This window comes from Filicampus tigris, chromosome 2, assembly GCF_054856515.1.
Source record: "Filicampus tigris isolate MCC_2025a chromosome 2, RoL_Ftig_1.0, whole genome shotgun sequence".
NCBI classification, from domain to species: Eukaryota; Metazoa; Chordata; class Actinopteri; order Syngnathiformes; family Syngnathidae; genus Filicampus; species Filicampus tigris.
The window spans coordinates 22,170,469-22,194,617 of NC_141218.1; the positions used below are offsets into that span (position 1 = coordinate 22,170,469).

At 40.1% G+C, this 24,149-nt stretch overlaps 3 protein-coding genes across 6 annotated transcripts in view; 2 read left to right on the forward strand and 1 right to left on the reverse strand.

The window, feature by feature from the left end:
• Positions 1-928, forward strand: part of mapk9 (mitogen-activated protein kinase 9) — an 18,842-nt gene extending 17,914 nt beyond the window's left edge. Inside the window, exon 12 of the mRNA XM_086017887.1 lies at positions 1-928. This exon is cut by the window's left edge and continues 971 nt beyond it. The gene's annotated coding sequence lies outside the window, so the exon portion shown is untranslated.
• LOC147151791 (uncharacterized) lies at positions 767-6,722 on the reverse strand. Its single transcript, XM_086017889.1, has 2 exons — positions 5,845-6,722; positions 767-1,221 (listed from the first exon to the last, which is right to left on the reverse strand). Exons 1-2 carry the CDS (start codon positions 6,720-6,722, stop codon positions 984-986), a joined length of 1,116 nt encoding a protein of 371 aa, XP_085874015.1. The 3' UTR covers positions 767-983.
• LOC147151792 (ras-GEF domain-containing family member 1C-like) overlaps positions 1,002-24,149 on the forward strand; it is a 70,273-nt gene continuing 47,125 nt past the window's right edge. For 2 of the 4 annotated variants that reach the window (XM_086017884.1, XM_086017886.1), the window contains exons 1-2: positions 1,002-1,142; positions 1,221-1,283. Coding sequence is in view for 1 of the 4 variants with exons in the window: in XM_086017881.1 (XP_085874007.1) it covers positions 12,556-12,612 (57 nt within the window). In the remaining 3 variants the exon portion in view is untranslated. Of the gene's footprint in view, positions 1,143-1,220; positions 1,284-10,892; positions 10,912-12,508; positions 12,613-24,149 lie in introns of those variants that run through there. The other 2 variants (XM_086017885.1, XM_086017881.1) reach the window with 2 other exon arrangements.

Sequence of the window (24,149 nt, forward strand, 5' to 3'; positions counted from 1 at the left end):
AAGCGCACATGCGAATCCCTTACTACTGCATACCACCCCATGACATCAGCCACGAACCGAAGTAAAAGCAACAAAACAGTTAAGCTTCAATTAAGCTATTATGTTTTATTATTATTCAGAAGACAAGTTCTTTGAGTTCCTTGCGCGATGTTTTTGGTTCTGAAGGATGTACCGACAGATGTTTGTTTTCGTTTGCCATTGTTTTGGCAAGCTATTAAGATGTGTATCGTACAGCCCCCTCTTACATGTATTGTAGTTTAACTGGGAGATGAATGAGGATGGGAATGTGGAGTAAATCCTATCGTCTGACAGGGAGGCAAATTTTGGGTATGGACTTTTAGGCTTTATGCAGAAATGGACTGACTTGAGGACTAAAAGGTGACGCTCTACTGAATACGTCTGTTTCCAAATGCAATCTTTCACGCTCATCCATACCTTTATTGACCTGAGAATTGTCCGGATCACTTTTTCCACAATGTTTTTTATTTGTCATGTGTTTTTCGATTCCGAACACCTGTGCACATCGTTTTACTTGCTTGTCTTGTGCAATCACTTTGATGGCAGTATCATTCAAGGGCCCATTCTCAGGAGAATTTAGTAGGATTTCATACAAGCTGTAAGTACTAAGAAAAAAAAATGGGGTGCTTTGAAATGGTATATTTAATGAATGTTTTAAAAATTGCTATTCCCTAACCCAAATTACTACTGAAAATATCTGTGTAGGTGCAGTCTGTAATCACTTGTAATTTTTGATTAGGTTCCCATGAGAACATGAAGTATTTGGCTAATGGAGCTCATACACGTGATTAGGTTTAATTTCTGTATTTTTCTGATTCCTCATGAAGAACTTGTACATCATGCAAACCAATTTCCCAAAAGAGGAAAGGGAATGTTCTGACTAGGGAGAGATAAAAACTACTATACAACATCTTATTGTGTTGTTCTTATTCTTGATGACGTTACATAGGACAGTATTTACTTTCTCAAAAACTCCTGATGATGTTTTCTGTCTTCTTCGCCTCGTTGTTGAGATCACCAAAGGTGTCGACGAACTGCTCCATGTCTTTCTGCATTGCTGAGTTGCGTCGCTCCGCAGCGGCCCGCTCCCTTTCGGATTGCGTGATTTTTGCTTGCACAACCTGGTACCAGTGACGCTGCCGCAACATGTTGGTTTTCAACAGATCAACCTCCGCCTGCAGCTCCTTGTTTCTCTCTTCTAGGCTGGGAGTAAAGATGGGCATTGGAAGGACAAGACATATGATCAAAGACAGGAAAATGCTCAGGTTAGTGTATCAGAGATGGTTACTTCATTTTGATGCAGTGGAAGTTAAACAATTTGGAGTTGTCTAACATTTTCAGAAAAAAATATTCTGGTAGAAATACAAAGTAAGAATGATTATTATAATTACAGTGAACCACCGCTATTTGCAGGGGACCGAGCCCTGCCACAAATATTGAAAATCCTTGTCCTTAACTGACACGCATGGCTGGACTGGCACAAAAAAAAAATCACCCCTGACATTTTTAGCTTAGACTGCGATATCCCTCAAAATTAGCAGAGTGCAACCGACTAGTGATTTGTGTAGGCCCTATGTGTTATCTGAAGGAATGTATTTTACTATTGTCCTGGCCTTGCTGGACCTGACAGCTGTAGTTACATTTTATAGAGTGGTAAATTGAAAACTTGCATTTTTTAAATAGGGATAAAGTGGCCCTTCAGCAAAGCATCTACATCTTTAAAGAAATTGACAGTCTGACTCAGTGAGGATATACCTTTTGCTAAGAATACTATCATACTTGTTTTTACGCTTACTTCAAGCATGTTTAGATTGCAAAGCTTTTGTCAATTGTGAGTAGCATAAAGGATTGCTACTAATTAAAACTAATATGGAGCCTTTCAACACACCGTGAATGAAAATAATGCGATTTGGGGTGTTGGTGGAAAAAAGATTAAATAAATAGCACTATAAATGCACCAAAAGACACCAGCCAATCGAGCATTTGCCCGCTATCCCCAACGGCCAGTCCAGCCCTGCTGACACAACAACTAAAAAGGCTTGTTATTGGCTACATGCAAATGCCACTAGGTGGACAGCAAAGCATTACTTCTGCAGAGCTGCCAACTGTCACGGATTGCCCGGAGTTTGTGACAAAAATCTCAGAGCGTGATCTCGTGAGGAATATTAAGTTCTTTGTAGCACTAATTTGTTTAATTACAAAATGCTGTGTCTTGATTTTAATATATATGTATACATATGTATATTTAATACGTGTATGTATGTGTCCATCAATTTTCCTGGCAGAATTTTTAAAGAACAAATCAACCCAAACACATTTTTTTTCAAGTATATGTTCCCACCAGACCCACTACTTCAAACACGGCATTCTGATTAATATTGCGGTTGTGAAATATGAATTAAGCAGCAAAATCCACCCCTTTTTAGCCATCTCAGGGGACGTCCATTTTTTCACTTCTGACGACTGAAAATGACATCACAACTGCTCTGGGCTCAGCTAACGACCAATCAAGGCCCAATGTGTGCTTCCTCACTCAGTCAAACGTTATACGTCATATAAATTTTATGTCTCAAACTGAAGAAATTGGTCATACACACTTTCTAAAGCTCTAAGTATGAATTTATGGTGCCCCATTGATTTGTTAAATTGTGAGGGAGTCATGTAGAACCCACTACAACTGAAGAAGCACAGGGTCTACTCAGTTCAATATGTGTACTAACAAGATTTAAAATATAAGAAATTGTAACATACAAAACACAATACAGGCCTGTACACGACATTCCACAACAAAAGATAATTCGAGCATTGCTTATAAAATGTAATTATGCACCTCTCGTTGTCTCGCTTCAATATTTCAGGCGTCTTCAAAGAGTGTGTAAAATAAAATGTCAGTCTTATGCTACGGTTATTATAATCTTTAGTCTCGCGTGACAGATCGAAAGACTTTTTGATGTTGATGACAGGATGATTCACTTCACATCTCATCACGTGAAAAACAGAGTAACTTAAAACGCATAGAAATAGATTGTGTTCGACTTTGGATTTTCCACTGTACTGACTACAGCATAAAGTTACATGATGTTGCATTTAATACCATGCAAGCGCTGTATCCAAAATGTTTCACTTGAAGTCTACCAGATATGTGTAACCCGGTAGTGTAGGACTCATCCAAGGTCAACATGCCATTTTAGAGCCCAAGCACTAATCAGTGCAAAGGACCTCAACATAGCCCAAAACACATTTTTTGCAAGCATGTGTATGCTGGTGAAAATGTATGTACGTGTTTTAGGGTTCCTGGAAAAGGCCGCCCAAAACTTAATTTTCTTAAAGAGTATACACTTAAAAAATTAGAAGCTCAATTTCTCATTTTACTTACAGCGTTGCACAGTGCACAATTTAGTCCTATTTCGTCACAATATGTATGAATGGCAACAAGTGGGATACATAGATTAATTGGACATTGGCCATATAGTTGAAGAGCATTTAATCATTCTTCCTGCCCCTATATTGTATAGTTGGCAGAGATAGATGAACAACTAAACGTTGTAGAAAATAATTTTCTGACTATTTAGTGAAACTGGACAAAATGGAATCACTGCACTAGACAGAATCTTTTTCCCAGCGCCGTTTAATGTGGGCAGCGCAAGACGTCACCTGGAGGATATGCCATGAAAAAGAATGAACGAGGGCTTGCTCATCGCTGCTTGTTGTTCTTGTTTTTAGTCCTCGTCATTGCCTGACCTTTTGGCTAGCCTTGCTCCAACTATATTAGTAAAAAAGGTATGTGTTGGGACTAGGTCAGCGGCATGGCCTCTTAATTTAGCACACCGCACCCACATAGTGCCTTGTGCGTTTTCCACAGACTCTAATTCAGCAAAGCTCTAGAAAATATTCAAGTGCAGAGGAAGTTTGTAATAGAGTACAGTATTTTAATTTGGGAACTCAACCCGCATGAGTCATTGCAATGCAGCGGAAGCGAATTTCTGTGCTCAAAGGGTTATTCAATTTTTAAAACGTATGGTGGGAGAATATGTAGTTGTAGTATGTTATGTAAAAGTGTAGTTAATTTCAATTGATAAATTCATTTGTAATCAATTAATTATTTATTAAAATAAAATCTAAATGTAGAATTGTAGAATGCAACAAATACAAACCCTAATTCCAATGATTTGCAAATCCTTATCAACCTACTGTATTCCATTGAGTACCTCAAAATGTCAAGATATTTAATGTTCAAACTGATAAACTATTTCTTTTTAGAAAGATTCACTCATTCTGAATGTGATGCCTGTAAAACATTAAAAAGCTGCGACGGGCATGTTTACCACTGTGTTACATCACCTTTCCTTTTAGCAACAATAAGCATTTGGGAATTGAGGACACTAATGGTTGAAGCTTTGTTGGTGGAGTTTTTTCTCTATTCTTGCTTGATGTACAGGTTCAGTTACTCAATAGGGGTCTCCGTTGTCGTATTTTGTGCTACATTATGCACCACACATTTTTCAATGGCAGACAAGTCTGGACTGCTGGCTGGCCAATCTAGTACTCGCACTCTTTTACAACAAAGCCATACTGTTGTAGCTCGTGCAGAATGCAATTTGGTGTTATCTTGCTCAAACAAGCAGACGTCCCTGAAACATGTTGCTTGGATGGTAGCATATGTTGCTCCAAAACCTGCATTTACCTGTCAGTGTTATTGGTGCCTTCACAGATGTGTAAGTTACCAAAGTTGTCATTGGCACTAACACAGCCCCGTACCATCACAGATGCTAGTTTTTGAACTTTGTGCTGATGACAATCTGGATGGTCCTTTTCCTCTTTGGCCCAGAGGACATGACGTGCATGATTTCCAAGAACAAAAAATTTATTTCCCAGTCTTTTCTTGCCCCTATCCCAGCTATTTTGGAACGTCTTATATGCATCAAGTTTAAAATGAGAGAAAATTTGCAAAAAACCAAAAACTCAGTGTTTATCCGTTTGAATATGACATATGTTGTTTTTATCATGTATTCAATTGAATATAGTTGGTTGAAAAGGATTTGCAAATCATTGTATTCTCTTTTATTTACGTTTTACACAACGTCCCAACTTCATTGGAATTGATGTTTGTTACTGACTCAAAACTGTATATGCTCAGTGGGCTGTATTAAAGAAGAGATTTTATGTGTATCAATTATTCATTTGTATTTCTCCCCAGTGTTTGTAAAAGGAATGGTTGACTAAAGCAGTCGAGGAAAAGTTTTGAGCTAAACAGGAAGCAGGGTGAAATCTGTGACCTGTTAAGCACAGCTGACCTGGCACACTTAAAGTGGAAGTCAACCCAAACATTTTTTTTTCAAGAATGTGTTCTGTGCAGGCCCACTAGTTGAAACAATATGATCAATATGAAATATGAGTTAAGCAGCAAAATCCACCCGTTTTTAGCCATCTCAGTGGGCGGCCATTTTGTCCGTTCTGTCGACTGAAAATGACATCACAGACCCTGAAAGCTCAGATAACGACCAATCACGGCTCACCTGCTTTCTGAAGCTAAGATATGATTGCTCGTTATCTGTGCCCTGCGGGTGTGTGATGTCATTTTCAGTCGACAGAAGTGACAAAATGTCCGACCCCAGACATGGCTAAAAAAAGAGTGGATTTTGTTGCTTAACTCATATTCCACAAACACAATATTAATCAGAATGCTGTGTTTTAACTAGTGGGCCTGCATAAAACATATTCTTTAAAAAATATATGTTAAGACAAAATGTAATTCTTGGGAAATTTACCAATACTACACTATGTGGAAATAAACATATTAATTGAAAAAAATGTTTTTTAAATTACCCGTGTATCCGCTCCTCATACATTTCATGTTGTCTGACGATGTGCTGCTGGAGGTTGGTGAGCAGGCTGCGAAGTGCACTGGCTGAGGGGTCAGCGAGTGGTAGAGGAGGGGGCACCTTGGGAGCCCAATGAGTCTCCTCTGGGTGCTGGACCTCACTTTGGGGCCACAACACCTGGCGGTGTGCCTGAGGTGAATCGGACTTTTGGAGCTGCAGCATCTGGTCCCCTTGTACAAATCCACAGGATACAGAGTCCATCTTAGACTCCTGCTGACACCCAATTTCTTGGTTCTTGGCATCTGTACCACTTTCTGACCAAGGGTCGCTCTGTTCAGCTGCTCCCATCTCAGGTGCCCACACGTGTTCCTGGAATTGCTCCTGGAAGCTTGATTCCATCTCAAAGACTTCTTGGATGCGGTCAGCGGCTTCAGGTCCAGGGAAGTTATCATAAAATGACAGAGTGCTCCGATGGTCTATGCTTGGTGTCGGGCTGGGGCTGTAGTAGAGTTGAGATTTGTCTCGGCAGTATCCCCCCTGTTTGTCCCCCCTCTCTCCTCCTCTCATTCTGTTTATTCCCGGATCATGCTCCAGTACTCCCAAACCTCCTCTCCAACCGCAGTAGGAGTGATCTGGCCCCTCGCCAGGCGCTCTTCCCTCACTGACCCATGTGGGAATCTCAGCCACAACAGGGGCTAGAACAGTCTGAGGGCTGCAGAGGCCAGGGGGTCTGGTTACAGCGGGGTACGAAACTGTACTTTCCATTTCTCTTTCCCTGTCCCTCCCTCGCTGGGTAAAGGGTGGGCAGTTGTCGTACAGAGGTTCCGTGGAGCAGGATCTGGCCGTGGTAGGAATCTCCACAAAAAGACAATGCAATTCCATGAACCCCACCCCCCAAAAAAACAGAACAAACAAAAAAAAACACTTCCCTTCTTCTGTTGTTAATTGAGATTTGGGCCTTGGATTATGGCTTTGTTATGGAGCCTTCCTGCTGATTGTACCAAGAAAGAGGAGGTGAGGTTGTACTGGTGTAGGGCGTAACTGTGCGTCTGTGTGCCGGTGCATGTATGTGTCTTTAGGTGGGACTGACATCAGCTGTTACTTTAGTACTACTTCTGAGGGGAATGAAGAGCCGTGCTTGAAGACGCAACTGGGACCCCAGAAATAGACAGGGGTAGTGGCCACTGTATGTAAAGCCTTAAAATGTACCCCATATTCTTTTGATTTGTCAGTGTTAGTTGCACTTGCACAATCTTAATACAAGATCTTGAACATTTTGCTTTTACAATTAATTAGAAATGATAAATTTTGCTTGACCCTGTAAGAGAGCTATTGATTTAAGAATGTACTTGTGGTTGTAGGTTACAGTGTAGTTCATAGAATGTTTATAAATTACCCCTCTTGAAGCAATAAAAAAAAAAAAAGGCAAGCAAAAATCATGTTGACTTAATATTTTCTTGTCAATAATTTTCATGCAATTAAAATGTTAATTTAACACGCATTTCTAAAGTCTCTAAAGCAGGGGTCGGCAACCTTTTACACTCAAAGAGCCATTTCGATCTGGTCTCCACGGAAAAGAAAACATTAAGAGCCGCAAACACTTTTTGACATGTAAAATGAATATATGTATATATATATATACATATATATATATATATATATATATATATATTATATATATATACATATATATATATATATATAATATATATTATATATATATACATATATATATATATATAATATATATTATATATATATATACATATATATTATATATATATAAATATATATATATATATATATATTATATATATAAATATATATATATATATATATATATTATATATATATATATATATATATATATTATATATATTATATATATATATATATATATATATATATATATATATCTTTACACTTGTACAATAGTGTGTTGCTTATGAAATCCATGCAGTCCATCCATGTTTCAGAAAATTATAATGTCATTTATCAAATGAACACATTTTGAACTCTTACATAGCAAAGCGCAGAGTTGAAGGTCTCTTTCAAATTAAATACATTAATTACAGATCATAATTAATTAATCAATTTGGGTCAATTTGACCCACCTTCTTTTGTTGTTTTGTACAAAACTGTTCAATTGTTCAAAACTGTTCATTTTGGGGGGGGGGTTTCTGCAAAAACACCCCAGAAAGTTGGGTCAAATTGACCCAACTAGTGGATTGGTCCATTTTTTACTCAAAATTGTGTTAGTTTTAACTCAACTGTTTTTAGAGTATATAGTTACAATAATTTTGACAATGTAAAATTCATTTTTTCCAGTGAGCAACTGGTCAACAATCATGTCGATCGGGTCCAGAAATGACCCACTGTCCACTTTATGCTGACCTGTTCTTCCCATATGATGTCATGGATGTTGACTTTAACAGAGTAAGCTCTTTTTCATCCAAGTCAGCTCCTTGTGTGTTAATGGTTGAGTGATTTTAACCTCACAAGATTGACTTGACTACACAACATTACAGCTGCATCAAACTGCAAACCACACAGTACAGCGGTTTCGTTTGTGAGAAATTGTGATTGGACTCCAAGCTCCTGGATTTTGACTTGAGAGAAATTAGATAAAAAGTCTCTGTGGAAGTGGAAAGAATCATGAACCATGAAAAACATTTCTAGGTCATCATAAGTATAGCACAAATGAAAGCATTGCCGCGGAAACTGAGCGTGTCCTCCTATGCTGCATGACGACGTTTTCTTACACGTCATGTCGAATATCTGGTTCCCCGAGGACGCCCTGTAATTAATAAGCAGGACTGTACCATTGGTACCATTTGAGTCTCTGCTCCACAAGGTGGGGCTGCAGACCTTCGTAATGATTGCCTCAAACAACTGAGTGCTTAAAAAAAAAAAAACTCAGTTATTATTCCCACAATGGCATAATTGTCATGTAAGAGCAGGACAGAGCAAACTGAATACAGACTGTGTAGGGGAAACACTGTCACACAAAATTCTAATCAAGGCTTCAAGTTCCTAGATAGGATTTGAAGCAGGGGCGGAGCCATGGGTGGGCCTGGGTGTGCACAGGACCACCCAGATTGACAGAGTATTACTATAGATTATGGATTATTAAATTATTTTAAAATGTGTGTTTCGTTGTGTTTTTTATTTTATTGAATATTAAGAATGGCATAATTGTGGTTGTCTAAGAAAGAACTGAACTTCACATTATTCAGTTTGTCATTTTATTTGAAATACGATGTGTCGGTACAGGAAGATTGTGCTCAGTGAGAGAAATAGTCAGGCCCATCGTGATTTTTCCAGGCCCACACATTAGCCTGGCTCTGGCTCCGCCCCTGATTTGAAGACAGGTGTTAGGGTTTTGTGGAAGGTTTCAAATCAGGGTTCAGGTTTTAAATGTGGGATTCTAGCATGGTTTAGGGCAGTGTTTTTCAAGCTGTGTGCCGTGAGATATTGTCAGGTGTGCCGTGGGGAATTATCTAATTTGTGTGTCTGTGCGGTCTAGCGCCCGGCAGCGTACCGTATTTTCCGGACTATAAACCATGACTTTTTTCCTAGATTTTGAGCCATGCGGTTTATAGTCCGGTGCGGCTATTCTTTGGATTTTTCTTCCACCGCTCGGGGCGCTCTAACCGGAATGACAGTACAATTCAATACAAAATATTTCCCATTAACTGTATGTGACTGCAGGTGGAGGAGTTCTACAGGCGAGGGCGCCATAGACTAGGTTATTGCATTAGGTGCTGTGCTTTGATTTTATGTTTTCCTAGAGGTCCCTGAAGTGCACATGAATGCGATTGGCTGATGTTAACGTGTGTTCTGTTGTTTCAATGTGAAATGCTATTGTTGATTTAGCACCTCATGTGTTAGATTGGCTGACTTTATTAAGATAAAACAAGACAGGTGCATATGTAGAATGTAGTAGAACAATAGATGGTGGAGTCTGGTGGACATTAGCTGACAAACTGGAGCGGCAGTCGGCAGTGAAATGAAGATAAGTATTGTTTATTTTCTCTAGGTTCTCTTCTGTTTTATTCAGCAACGTTGCTGCAATGCCAAAGACACTGTAAGGAAAGAATCTGCTCAGGTACACACATGTACATTTACAGTTCAACAGTTCATAATCGTTCTGTAAATGCAGTAAATATAAAAGTTTTCATCATAAATAGGTGCGGCTTATATAAAGGTACGTCTTATTTAATTTTTTTCCAAATGTTCTAAAAAAAAATAGAGTGGGTGCAGCTTATACAACGGTGCGACTTGTAGCCCGTAAAATGCGGTAATCATGTCTTTCCTACTTTGTAGTACTCATCCATAGCAGCAAGTGGCAGCAGCAGGTAGCTAATTGTCTTTGTTTAGAGACAACCGAATTAGTGACGCATGTTTATCCAAACAGGCCCATGTTTCACACTGAGTAAGTATCAATATGAAACATTATAAAATACTTTTTTCTTTGTGTTTATTTAATTCTTATTCAAGACGTTATAATACAACGTCATTTTTATGCTGATGCTTATATAAACAATCTAACACTTATATTATTAAAATAAGCTTTTGTTTTCACAATTTCAGCTGCTGGTGTGCCGCAGGATTTTTTCAATGAAATAAATGTGCCTTGACTCAAAAAAGTTTGAAAAACACTGGTTTGGGGTTTGTGGTTAAAGTTTCAAATCATGGTTTTAAAACAGGGTTAGGGTTGTAAACAAGGTTAAAGGTTTCAAGGCAATGTTAGTTTAGTCTTTCCTTCTTTCCTTCCTTCCTCCCATCTTCCTTCCTTCCATCCACCCTTCCTTATACTCCTGCTTCCTCTGACATTCCAAAAACTTGATAGGTTCATTGAACACTCCAAATTGTCCAAAGGTGGGAATATGAGTGTGAATGGTTGTTTGTCTATATGATGTTCCCTGTGATTGCCATTCCAGGGTGTAGCCCACCTCTCGCACAAATTCTGCTGGGATATGCTCCATCGAACCTGCAACACTAGCACGGCCAAGCGGCGAGCCCTATAGAAAATGGATAGATTGATGGGCAAAAAACAACATTTTTGCAAGTAATATAATTTGTTAATATTCCACAGTATTTTTCTGTCGTTAACATTTCTGAATAGTTCAGTGAATGCCTTGTTTGCTTGTGCAGTGATGACTATTGCACATTGGTGTACCGATGCCACATGCTTAACGCTGCTCAATTTGTGTTAAACAGATGGAGTGATTGGTCCACTGAAAGGATTATGAACTGTCCATTTAGCAACCATGTGTATTTTCTTTTAATGCAGATGAATATAATCAATTTACATGTTACTGTGAGCAGCCTGAATACATAATAAAGCCAATCATAACTTTGACGCTTCCATATAAAGCAGAGAGTCACCAAATGATATTTAGAGGTTCATACCCTCATTAACATCAGCCTGGAATGTTCATCGAAGAGACAAAGTGCAACAGAACAAAAACAACATGGCATTTACTTTAACTGTTCCTCCAATATGTCATGCCCCAAATAATGGCAAACAACTTTGTGGCCTTTACCTCTCCTCACCTTTGACCTCGTCACTTATGCTCTGGTGCTCCACTGATACAGAGGTGATGTTATCTCCGGAAACTGTCATCCCTCTGGCCCTTCTCCACTTCCCGTATATTTGCATAATTTTTAGTAGCTATGACGACAGGCCCCATGGCAACACGACCCCCATGGCAGTCCCAAAAAAACGGCGTTGCCTTTTACGACGCACACCGCTCGTGATGTTGGCCTTGATCACTTGATTTTCTATAAAAAATGCTGTATTTATACTGCAATAAGCTCAGTTATGCGTATAAACAAATGTTTAATGCACTATATATATATATATATATATATATATACACTCACTCACTATTTCTCTCAAATATTGTTGACAAACCAATCTAAATCTGTGATAGTGAGCACTTCTCCTTTGCCGAGAAAATCCATCCCACCTCACAGGTGTGCCACATCAAGATGATGACTGATTAGTGCACAGGTGTGCCTTAAACTTCCCACAATAAAAGGCCACTTTGAAAGGTGCAGTTTTGTTTTATTGTGGGGGGGGGGTCTGGGGACTCAGAAAACCTGCCAGTACAGTACAGTACGGAAACGGGCTTCCGTTAGCGTTTCCGTCAACAAAACTGCACCTTTCACTGTGGCCTTTTATTGTGGGCACTGTGCAGTCTAAGGCACACCTGCAGGGTTTGTTGTAATCTGAAATGTACACTCACTTACAGTAAATTTTGTGGCTAAATCCCAACAAACCAAGATTGTCCTTTTTTTCCCCTGAAATTGTCCTCTTGAAAAAAGTCATGCTTAGTGTGATGCTCATAAGACTTCACTTTTAACTTATATTTTTGAGCTGCGATACATGTTGGATTAAAAGATTGCACATTTGAGTTAAACTATTGAATTATGTTCAGGTGATACAGAGAATGAACTTTATAGAGGATTTTCGTTTGGAGCATAAGTCTAAAAAGACTTTGGCTTAGCACATCTAATCTGAAATGATTCATCATTCATCCTTGCAAAGAAGGATTTTTAGCTGTTATAGCGTCTGACGTACTTTTCCATGCAGCATTATTTGCCACCGCGTCTATTTATGGTGTTCTCAGCCATTTTAAACGAGTTTATTTCTAGGGTTACCGTGTGGAGGATTGGCGAACACAAAAATGATGTTTTCTGGCAACAAATGTTCACAACCGCAGGAGGAGGAACGGCACACTCTGGAGATCACTGGGATCCATGTGTGGGTAAAACACATTTCTGCCAGGCTAAATCAGATTAGGTTGCCTTCATTTAAAAGCATTTCCCTGCACAGAGTAACTTTTGACTTATATCACTTCATTGTTCGTTATTCTGTTTTTGCCTGAGACAGCGGATGATTTTTACGCTTACATTACTAGTTGTGTGCATTTCTCCCTCATCACAACATCACACTTCTTGGTAGTTTTTATCACAAGGCAAAGTTACCATGGGAACCATTTCTTTGAGTGAGAGCACTCTGAAGCAAAAACCTAGCAACCAACCTGCTTCTCTGTAAGGCATGAGGAACGTATGCTCCCGCCATTTTGAAGCACACAGCCGTTGCCCTAGAGTACCAGATGTTCTGTTCTGGGTTTCCCTTTTGAGCTGAGACATTTGGCAAGTGCTCCAATTTTTGGGAGGAGAAGAAATAGTGGCAAAGAAATACTGGAAAAGAGAATTATGTGCAGTAAAGTATATCGGCAAAAAAAGTGTGTATATGTATGTACAATGTATATAATCTCAAATTCTTGTTGTTGTTGTTTGTTCAGTTTCCCAACTTTAATGTTCAGATCTGTTTGTGGTTTCTAGGACAATTTTGGGGTGTCACTTGTTAGGGTTTTCATATGCATAGTTGCACACAGCGACGTCCATGTTGTTGTAGTATTTCCCCCTTTAATTGATGTTTGAATTGACAGAGAGGACAGGATTGTGTGTTTCAAAAGTGTCAGGGACGGTCATGGTTAAGAAGAAAGAAAGAAAGAAAGAAGAGGAGTGTCGAAAACAAACACACTGGCTGAACGATGGGGCGAAAATGCTGATTTGATGACTTAGTCAGGATTTCTTTGGAGTCCTCCTCCAAGGGTTTCTTTGAAAAAATGTGTTTGATGTTTCTTTGCATTTGGTGTGTTTGTTAGAAGGATGTGCTTGTTGGCACAGACCGACGGACGGATAGAGAGGAGGTGTGATAGCGAGGGAGAACAGAGAGAAAGACTGGCTGGAAGTAAGAGCAAATGTAGGAGAGCTCAGTAAGGATACCTCCTCCACATAGATGGGCCCACGTTAAGGCAACAAGTATACCGAAGAAAAATGATAAAATAACACTGCTGGAGAGCTCACAATGGAAGGTTTGAGGAAAATGAACTAATTAATTATGGCTAACACAGTCTGTGTGCCATTTAGTATTTCTGGACCCTTTTGTCAAAAAGAATGTAATACCTTCCTCCCCCTTCAACCAGGACAATCTGGACACGCAGTGCTGGCTTGCAGAATGTGTGCATGCTTGTGTGTGCGTGTGTGTGTGTGTGTGTGATGGGCACACATTTGAACCAGGTCCAGTTTGCACAGAGCACTCTGCCCATTGGCCATCTCTGGGTCGCCGTGGGAGACCGGCCTGGGATGGCCGAGCGAGTCTGGGAGAGTAAACAATAGCGTGATGGGAACGGCCCACGTGGGGGTCGGCGGGTCAGCGGGCCGGATCGCATTCATCACCTGTCAACCTTTTCGGTGGGCATTTGCGAGTATGACAGCGAACATCCCTTCATGCAAATGGACCATTGCAATTTATTCCTGGCTCGTGTTTGCAGGCGGAGGCTACGACGCTTGAGTGCATCCAGTATAATGTAGCAGGTTAGCAAAGACCTGATGCAGCATGCTGGCTTTACCTATCCTCGCTTTCTATTTATAAGCCCGGGGAAGCCGTAGCTCATATTTATTTATACAAGCGTACAGACAGTGAGAGCAGAGCAGAGGTGTGTGTATACAGTATATGAGCTCGTACTAACTGGATTATTAAAACAAAGTAGCGCATCAAAGAAACGGGTGCACACTTTTTTTTTATATAGACAGGGGTTTAATAGAATATGGAGAGGAAATGATGTTGAGGTGGTGGTTGTATGGGTGTGTGCGTGTGTGTATATGAAAGTGTGTGTGGAAGTGTTGTTGTTGCTGTCAGGATCCTATCCCCCTTTGAAAACAGACTATTTAGGCTGCTTACACAGTAAACAGACAGGAAATGTGCAGGCTCTTTTAGTTTGTCAGTCAATGTCAATCTAACCTGCTCAGAGCCTTCACAATCGCTAGCTGCGAGCTGGCCGAATTAAAACTATATTAGCAGTGGCGTTTCTTTAACTAATCGGGTTCCACATTTGTCCTAACGGGGCTCGATTGCTGGCCCTCGATAATGTCAGCATTTTTTTCATCCTCTTCATGGTTGGTAAGAGCAAAGCAAGTTCAAGTAGCAAAACACCCCAGATAGCAAAATAAGGTTGAATCAATGTTGAAATATGGTTCGGCTTAAGTATTGAATCTACGTTGAGACCTAATGTAGAAATTATACAGAAAAACGTTGAATCAATGTTTGCTTTTCAACCGTAAATCACATATCAATGTTGATTCAAGCATTCTCTAAACCAGAATTGACATGCGCATTTTTTGTTGATTCTCTGTTTTATCAATGCTAAGGAAACAATATTGATCCAACCATCCCCTCAAAAGACTATCTTTAAACAACTGAGGGTGACTGGACATGGTGTCAGGGCCCATGGCATGTGGAGCGCACAATTACAAAGGCTGGACACAACTTGGGAAATACCATTGTGAGTTTATTGAGTCAAACATAGTTGGATGTTCAGTTGAACAAGGTTGAGTTGTCCAGGTGCAGTAGGGAGAGTGAATCCAGGCGTTGCCTGGTAGCAGGCGGAGTTTACAGTGCAGGTTTGGCAGCCAGGCAGGGTGCAACATAATCTGAACATTTATAAACAAAGCGGGGTCAAAAGTCTGGAATGACTTGAGAATGCTCATGATAGTGGCTGGATGCACAAACTCTAATTCGAGAGTGTCGATCTGACGACGAGGCGGTGTTTGGGACCAGCTGTTATATGCCGCTGATGATGATTGCTCGCACCTGGCCTCAGCACCAATGTCTCTCCAAATCTGCACAAAGACAACCACACACAAGGAAAAGAAAGGGCAGGGCTCCACGAGCAGAATCAAGGGACCTAGCACGTGGGATGTTTGACGCGCTTGGTCGCGTTGGTGAAAAAAATCCTTTGTTTTTATCAAACGTAATTGATCGTCCAGGTATGGTTAAAATGCTAGACCACAGATATGTTATAGCCTTTCAAAAATAATCAATATAATATTGGCAAACTAATGACAAAAAAACTGTATTGCTCCCTCTGTGTACTTGCACACCTGTAAACTGATGAGTACCTCCTACTTAAATAGGTTTGTGAACAAATACAATGGTGTCACCTAAATGGTCAACTTGGTGACTTAAGATCGGTTCACACAAAATTGGCGGCCTACTTCCTAACTCTGAGAGACCCTCTCACGTCAGACAGAAAATCTTGCAAAACCCCTCGAGATTAAACGAGATTTCGGAGTGAATAAACATGGCGGATGAAAAGGCAGAAGGGGTCTCAGGTCGTGTCTAGCGATGGCGCCAGATTGCGAATTATTTTTAGTGGAAAAAAGTGACACACAAAGAAAAGACGTTGGACTCCGTTGCGGCATGACTGTTTTCACTTTGGATTCCCACCGTGCGTCTTCGCTGACCCGTCACCTCGCTTTCTGATTGGCTGTACGTCACTGTCATCCGCCTGCATGCTCGTTTGTCCTTTGGGCAAATCCCACACAGTCGGGCCAAAACAATCCAACATGTTGAATATACCCAATTTGAGGTCGGACGTCCTTTTCGAGCGGCCGAGATCAGGCTGAACACTCCACACGTGGCAAGATTATCGTGCTGAGATTATCTTTGCAGCCATTACAAGAGTTGGCTCCGATTTACGATTGTCGGGCGGGGAGATTTGGGGCTAAAATCGGTCTGATTATCCTGCCGTGTGGACCAGGCTTTACATATGTACATGAAATGGCTCCTACAACCCACATGTTCATCTTGGCGAGCTAAACGCCATACTAAAAAAAAAACATTTTTTTGGATGGACTATTTTTGAGTTAGAGCCCGTCACAGAAATGGAAAAGAAATGAAAAAGTTTTCATGCAACACCAACACCATAGCCTATACAAACTCTCTCACACACACGCGCACACGCATTTTGAGGTTGAAAATAGGCCCCCTCAGAATACCCCCGCACATCCCACCACCCTCCACTGAAGGAGAAAAAAAGAGAAGGATAAACATAGACAACATAGATTCAACATTAGTTCAACATTGACCTTTCAAACGTTTTAATTCAACGAAAATACAATTTGATTCAACTGCATTTTACAGTCACAAACTTCAATGTTGACAAAATGTTGAATCAACGTTGATTGACCATCAATCTTTAACCCTGACCAAATATCAACCTTCTTAACTCAACTTCAACATTGATTTAACCTATTTTGCTCTCTGGGACGTCTTTTGTGATTTTATTTTATTTAAATGTTTCATGTTTGTTTATGCATGTATTGTGTTTGTATCTTACTGAGGGTTTCCAAAACTGTGACATGATAAGGGTGGATTTAAAACCCGGATTAAGTCAGGTAAATCCCTACTGAAAATCCAGGCACCTCAAAAAACTAGTTCTCGCAGCTACACGTGAATATGACGTTACACGGTGCAAGAAGGCACACTCAATTACCACCGTACCTACTGTTTGTCATTTGATTGTTTTATATTCATGGCCTTGAAGTTGTTTTCGTGCAAATACTGCAGAATATATTGTAAATTATAGCTGGCCTGATCTAATCCCGCAGTTTTCAGATACAGGCGGATTTTGATTTTTTTAAAAAAAGATACGGTTTTTTTTTTGTTTTTTTTTAAAGTTTTTCTTTTAACGCTTCATTTTTAAAGGTCACAATTTCGCAAAGCAACAAAATAATCATTGAGTACAAAACCTTCAAATGGCAGCAGTCTGTGCATGTGCATCCAGCCAGAGTGCTCTCCGTTGTGGGTGCACTCACGCTCCAAAATGTGTTTGGAGGGAGAATGAAATGGCCACAAGCTTTCGTACTCACTCGTTCACAGCTCCTGAAGAAAAAGAGGCACAGAATGAAATGTGGAGGTGCCCAAAGTGAGTTTTTCACAGAGCCCTAAACCCCTGGCAGCACCTCTGTACACAAGCAGAACAATGTTGGTCACGGGTACTTCTGTTTTCTCTTCACATTTGTGCAAATGTTGGGTGCTGTTGAGTGGGGCTCTGTCTTGAATAAATAAGCTTATCGATGTAATAACAATTGCCAAGTCTGTCTATCCACGTCAAGCGTGAAATGTGTAAAGCAGTCATCCTGAGAGCAGAATTGAGACGCTCGTCGCAGACAACTACCACACGCCTGCCTCCAAAGTCTATGGACAACACAATGATTCGCTGCGGAGATTTGCTAGGATTTGTTGACTGGCAGCAAATGTTGAATGGGATTGATCAAAGTAATAAAAGAAGATGTACACTATTGGTTGACCGCCATTTGTAGAGAATCAATCCTAAGTCGTTGTAAATGAAGAATGAATGAAAAGAAGAGCGGTGCCTTTATCCAAGTGGTAGATGGCAATCACCGAGACCGGGCAAATGTGTAGTGTCCGTTTTATTGACTTGTGGGAGAGATTGCAGTGGGAGATCCTCCAGGATTAAGTTCCCGCTGCAATGACCGAGCACGGTTTGGCTTGGGTAAACCTTGACATTCTGGGAGGGAAATGGAGATGGAGAGGACTTTCTTTCTTTCTTTCTTTCTTTCTTTCTTTCTTTCTTTCTTTCTTTCTTTCTCTCTTTTCGTCTTTTCTTTCTTTCTCTCTTTCTCTGTCCTTCTTTCTCTCTTTTCATCCTTTCTTTCTCTTTCTGTCTCTCTATTTGTATTTATTTTATTTTTTTTATTTCATTGTATTTATTTCTCTTTCTGTCTGACTTTCTTTCTCCCTTTAAATTTCTGTCTTTCTCCTGTCTCGTTCGGCTGCTTGGTCATGCAGTATGATGGATCTGTATGCCTTTTTACGCCGGAACAGTTTTGCGATGCAACAGGCGAGTTTGATATACTCCCTATGTGGTTATTTGTACAGAGATGGATATTTATTGAAAATGCAGTCGGACGGAACAATGTTTGTGGCGGGACGGACAGACAGACAGACAGAGACAAAAGAAGCACAAGAAAAACTAAGCAACGATGCAGCACAATACACAATAACTGTATCTGACAACAATAAGATCACACGTCGCAATGTTACACTACTATTAAAAATAAATTACATGCTTACAGATGATTTAATTTTGAAAAAAAAATGCTCTTGAACTTTCAAGTGTATATTGCCTTTGCAACCTGTACAAATAGCAAACGTGAAGCAATTACAGGACCTTAATCATTTGTTAGCTTCAGCTTTATTATAGCCACTCAGCTGAGTACCCGGTAATAACATTTGGTGAAAACTTTCAATCTCTTCCACTAATGACCCAGGTTAAACTTATCTTAACTCTTGTGGTATCTCAGGGCGTTAAGGAAATCACACACAAAAAATTGATAGGTGAGTTTTTCTGCAAAAAGCTGAGGTAATCTTCCTCAAATAGGTCAATTTATGATTAACAAGCCGTGAACAGGGATTCACTGTATTGTAACAGAAGTGGATTATGGTCAATATAAGAAGCTCCTGAAGGATAATCGCTCCATAGATGAAGACACTTTGTAAGTAAAAGGTTTGTGTTTATTTGAGCCAGAGAAAAATGGTCATTCGGCGCGGCACGTAACTGTGGAAATGTTTCGTTTGCAAACTAAATTATGTGAAGCACATTGAGTTACCTTGTGTATGAAATGTGCTGCAATACATACTGTAGAAATCTAGCTACTTTCCTTCGCCTTGCCTTGCACGCAAGCAAAAGCACATTACTTGATCCCTTTTCCAAATGTGTTATCAGCTGTTAGTTTATTCTGCCTTTTATGAGCGATAACATCCAGTTACATCTGATGTGGTCTTATTTCAGCAGCCTGCTTCACCGTTGCTGTAGTTACAAAAGAGAGACTGGAAAGCAGAGATGAAGCTGGGTGGAGGTAATTCTAAGAAAAGCTGGAGGCATATTCTGCCTCTATTTCACACCCGCATACTGTACCACCTCTCAGTGGGACAGCCGATGATCACATACTCAGCCGCCTTCTTCTACTGCACACCTCCATGCCTTCAGGTGGACACACGCGCACGCACACACACTTGCTATTCAAAAAAATCGGGTTGATTTGGACTGCGGAAACCTGTGCTACAAATGGTCATATCAAAAAAATTCACCGTGCAATTTTCCGCATCCCTATCTGGCTACTCGATAAGGTTTTTTTTTTTGTTTTTTTTGTGGTGCGCCATAAATATATATAATAAAACCACCACCTGTCATTTATTCCCTGAGCAATATCAACCCATCTGAAGGGAAATATCCAGCGTAAATGAAAAAGCAGACCGTAAAGTGGAGCTGTAATTGTCAGAGTGCGCTTTGCCACTGCTGAATCCCACATTCATCAGATACTCTTTAAATGTCCTCTCACAGTGACAGCGAACGGGCTCATTGAAGCATACAGGAGAGCCACATACCATCAAATTATTGAACATAATGCTTTCCATGTCTTCCCTCTGCGTCTTTATCTCCCGCCCTCGCACTCGACTTGTCGCTGTCTGCCTCGTCTCCTCCTCCTCTCTCCTCCGTCTTCTTCAACAAGATTTGCTTCCCATCAGGAAACTTGTCAGGCAGAACAAATGAGCTATCTTTTTCTATTTGCATCCAAGATGAAAGGCAGGGTATTCATTTGCTTCTCCGTACAAAGGAGGATCACTTTAGAGTCTTTCCATTTTCACTTTGAGCGTGGAAATTAAAAGAGATGACAAAAGACTGGGATAACGCCGCTCGGTAAAAACGGAACAATAGCTTGAGGCTGCTCGCATTTTTACAGTCTCTTCTCGAGTACTGTAACGCCACTCTATTTCGCAAATGGGATTCAGTTTTGTTACATTCTAATCTGGATGGCACATACAAAGTAATTTTTTAAATTATCGCATTACTGTTCACATTTCCCCCTGAGCATTCAGACGTTTTTTTTTAAACCACTTTCTTGGTCTTCATTTTCGAATTTTCCAAATACATTTACTGTAATGTGGTACAATTTATCTGGAACCTTTATTTGGGGAATCTCTTCCTATACTGCCCCTGGTGGCCAAGTCTCATACAAGCACTGCAATTATTGAATCATGATGCACAAGCTGTTCAATTCTTTACATTCTATTTAATTGTTACTTACACAGTGGGAAAAAAAACACAACTTGTATTTTTTGGGGCTAAAACAGTAATTTAAGTTGGAATAATTTTAAAATATTATGGCAACAATGTTAACACATCAAAGAAAGAAAGTTCAATTTGCTGAGTTGTTTTAACTTATATTTTTAAGTTAGGGGACATTGTTCTATAACCTCTTATTTCTTTGTTGAATGTGGGACAGCCAATTTCCACATTAACAAAACTTTTGCTAGTTTAGTTGATCACAAATCTTCTGTTGTAGACTCTTAGTTGAGAATATTGTCGCTGTGAAAAACACTTATCTCCATTTTTTTTCATTTTCGTATTTTTACATGAATCGTGTTTCCGCGTTACAGACATCACATTTAAGTGAATATTAAAAAAGTTTCCAAAATTTAAGATAAGTGTTTTTTTTCACAGGACCGCGACGATATACTATATATGCATATACATCTGATATGGAACATTTCCTGGGCTGAGCATGTGATATTTATTCATTTCCCCCTCTTATTCAATGCTGCCTGACGCTTCATCGCATTCGGAAAAGGAATCCTCTTAATTGCTTTCCGTCTCATAAGAAGCCCCATTAACGAGAGGCAACACCCCCCGTCTCGCACACCCACACTATTCCCTGGGATCTTATTCCAACCGGAGAAATCAATTAGGAAGATTACAGAGACTTCCAACCCTCCTCAGACGGCAGTTAAAGATGAGCTGCGTAGTTACTGTTTGACCATTAAATCAAACTCCAGACAGGGATGGAGGCAAGAAGCCAGCTCCAACGTGGCAATCGAGTGGAGCGGACAAAGGATGGGAGGAAGAAGGACAGGGAGATGGAGGGAGTGAGAGCCCAAATTTTAAGTTGTTGCCCACTGGGAAAGAATGGCGATAGATATGCTTGGACTGTATAGGACACCATTGTAAAGATCCCCACTGCCTGCATTTCCTTTGCTTTAAAGTAAACCTTTCATTTCAAACAGCGCGACTTTCTATTGAACAACTCTCATAGCTTAAGGGCCAAAACACGTTTCAAAAGAGTATTTCCCAAAGTGTGGAAGATGAAGACGTGCGTACCCAGAGCTTTTCTAGAGGGCTTTAATATGATTTTGCTCCCATCCATTTTTTTTTTTTTTTTTTTTTTTTAACGCACAAGAGAAGCCCACGCAAGCCACTTTTCCTCCCTCCTTCATCCATACACCGCCGCTCGTCATTTCTCAACTATCCATTAACTGCACCAGCACGAGGCCTGGAGGATGAGAGAAAAGGATTGTTGCTCTGTTAAAAGGATTTTCAGAGAGATGGAAAGACATTAAGCGAGGGACAATAAATGGGTCATGGGATAAGCACAAAAAAAGAAAAGAGGTAGTATTTTAACAAATAAGAAATAATATGTACAATTCAATATGTGAACTATACTGAGACCTACTTTTGCCATGTCTTCCAATCCATAAGGGCCATTTCTTTCCCTTTTCTCTTCAACAGTCATTCATTAACTTGTGAGTAGACTGATGTTAAATCTTGTGTATGCGGTTACTCTGGTTTGATCATTGCTTAACTTCCTGTTATGCTCCATTGGTCATAATTAGCAGCAATGTAACAAACAGTAAGAACTACTTAAACATCATTGTCTTCAAATTCAATGTTTTTTTTCTTGTTTGTTTTACCCCGACCGGGACGATTTTTACTTACTTACTTTGGTTCACATTAATTATGACTCTTTAACATCATTTCGCAGAGTCCTTGACATCACAGATTGTGAAGCATTTTTCCCATTCAAACCTTCTTGATGGCCATGGCAGTGTTGCTGTCATGGGGGGACTCGGGGGTCATTTGCAGAAATTCCCCCCAAATGAGTTGCTGTGTTCCAGGGTCCCGCCCCTTTCAAATGTAGCCTTTTGGTGCCAAACCTTGTATTTATTTATTTTTACCAATGTGTAAATATATGTATTGTTTCCGTCCTGTAAAAACACATATGTCCATTTTTGTCATTTGCCGAAGTGTGGAACAAGGGTGCAAAGGGGGCGGGGCGACAGAGCATTTTGGAGAATTGGGACACCCTACACCCTCAACGGGAACGCGCAATTGAGGGGCACAAGGGTGGAAGTGCGAGTAATTGGACAGGGCCTAAGACTGCATATCAAATCCTAGTTATGTAATACAATGCTATACTTCCTTATTGTAGCATTTGTAAAGTATTCTTTGGGGCGTATGTATAGTTATTCACATGGCTGAGATAAAGTAAAACCAAAAGGTCTGTTGATTTATTGCGGGGCTATTGCAGTGCATTATTGTAGCTAAGAAAAGACTGCATATGCTTGTGAAATGCCGTGTGATCAACTGCCACACCGATTTTCTGATACGAGCGGCCTCCCCTGCAGTTAGCTATTACTAATGCTAATGTTACAAGATTGTGATTTTCTAATAGAGGACCTATATAAATGTCAGATGTATTGATATTCAAGCTCAGGCTTAAATGCTGTCGATGGTGGAAAAAGGAGGCAGTGCCAAGCTGTGTCTCATTTATATGCCAAGAATAAGAACACTTTCCCCCGTAGGGCAGTGCAAGCATGCGTGGAGATGGGTAACTGACTAAAGGTGGGCTTGTCCATGCAGTGTAGTGCTGTGAAATATTCGCCAGTACTAGTTAGGGTACAGGGGCCGATGAAACCACTTAGCTAAATGCATAATGACTCGGGGTGTAACTAAATGAACTGTATGTCAAAAATCACACTTTGACGTGAATGGATCGCAACTGTACTGCTCTGTTAGACGTTTGGCTCACGTTTGGCTCATCCGAGTCTGCTTCATCAGTTCATGCTTCAAGGCTTGGTTAGGACTGCACCAGCCTAGGTTGGTGTGGCAAACCCAACTATTTATGTTACAAGTTGAAGGCACACACAAACCACAAATGGGATCATGCAAAAGTGCAATGCTATAGGTTTGTCTTGTTTTTTTAGGAAATGAAGAATGCAGGCAACAGTAACAGTTTAAACACAATTAATATATTTTTTTAAACACTATTAAAGGCATTTCTTAAAGCTACGTCTCCATCTTAAGAGCCTGTGAGAGGCTGTTTTAATGCCACCACAGGTTTTATTTGTATTGCAGTCATTTTTTTGTTTATTTGTGTTTTTTAGCAAATGTCTAGCCAGACATTGAGCTGCAATGTATTTGTTTACAGACTGGTCATGTGGCCACAGTGTGAAGCGGTTGAATTTCCTTCTCCCTTACCCAAGTAATTCCGTCATTATATTACATATACATGTACCGGTATTATAATTGTTAAGGTACTTGTTTTTGAACCAAAGTGAAGTTATTTTATGGCAAGCTTTTACTG

Excerpts from the sequence above, each read along its gene's own strand:
- LOC147151791 (XM_086017889.1), bottom strand. The coding sequence starts at position 6,722 with ATGGAATTGCATTGTCTTTTTGTGGAGATTCCTACCACGGCCAGATCC. Across the intron at positions 1,222-5,844 it reads TATGAGGAGCGGATACACGG|CCTAGAAGAGAGAAACAAGG; the intron begins GTAATTTAAAAA and ends CTTTACTCCCAG.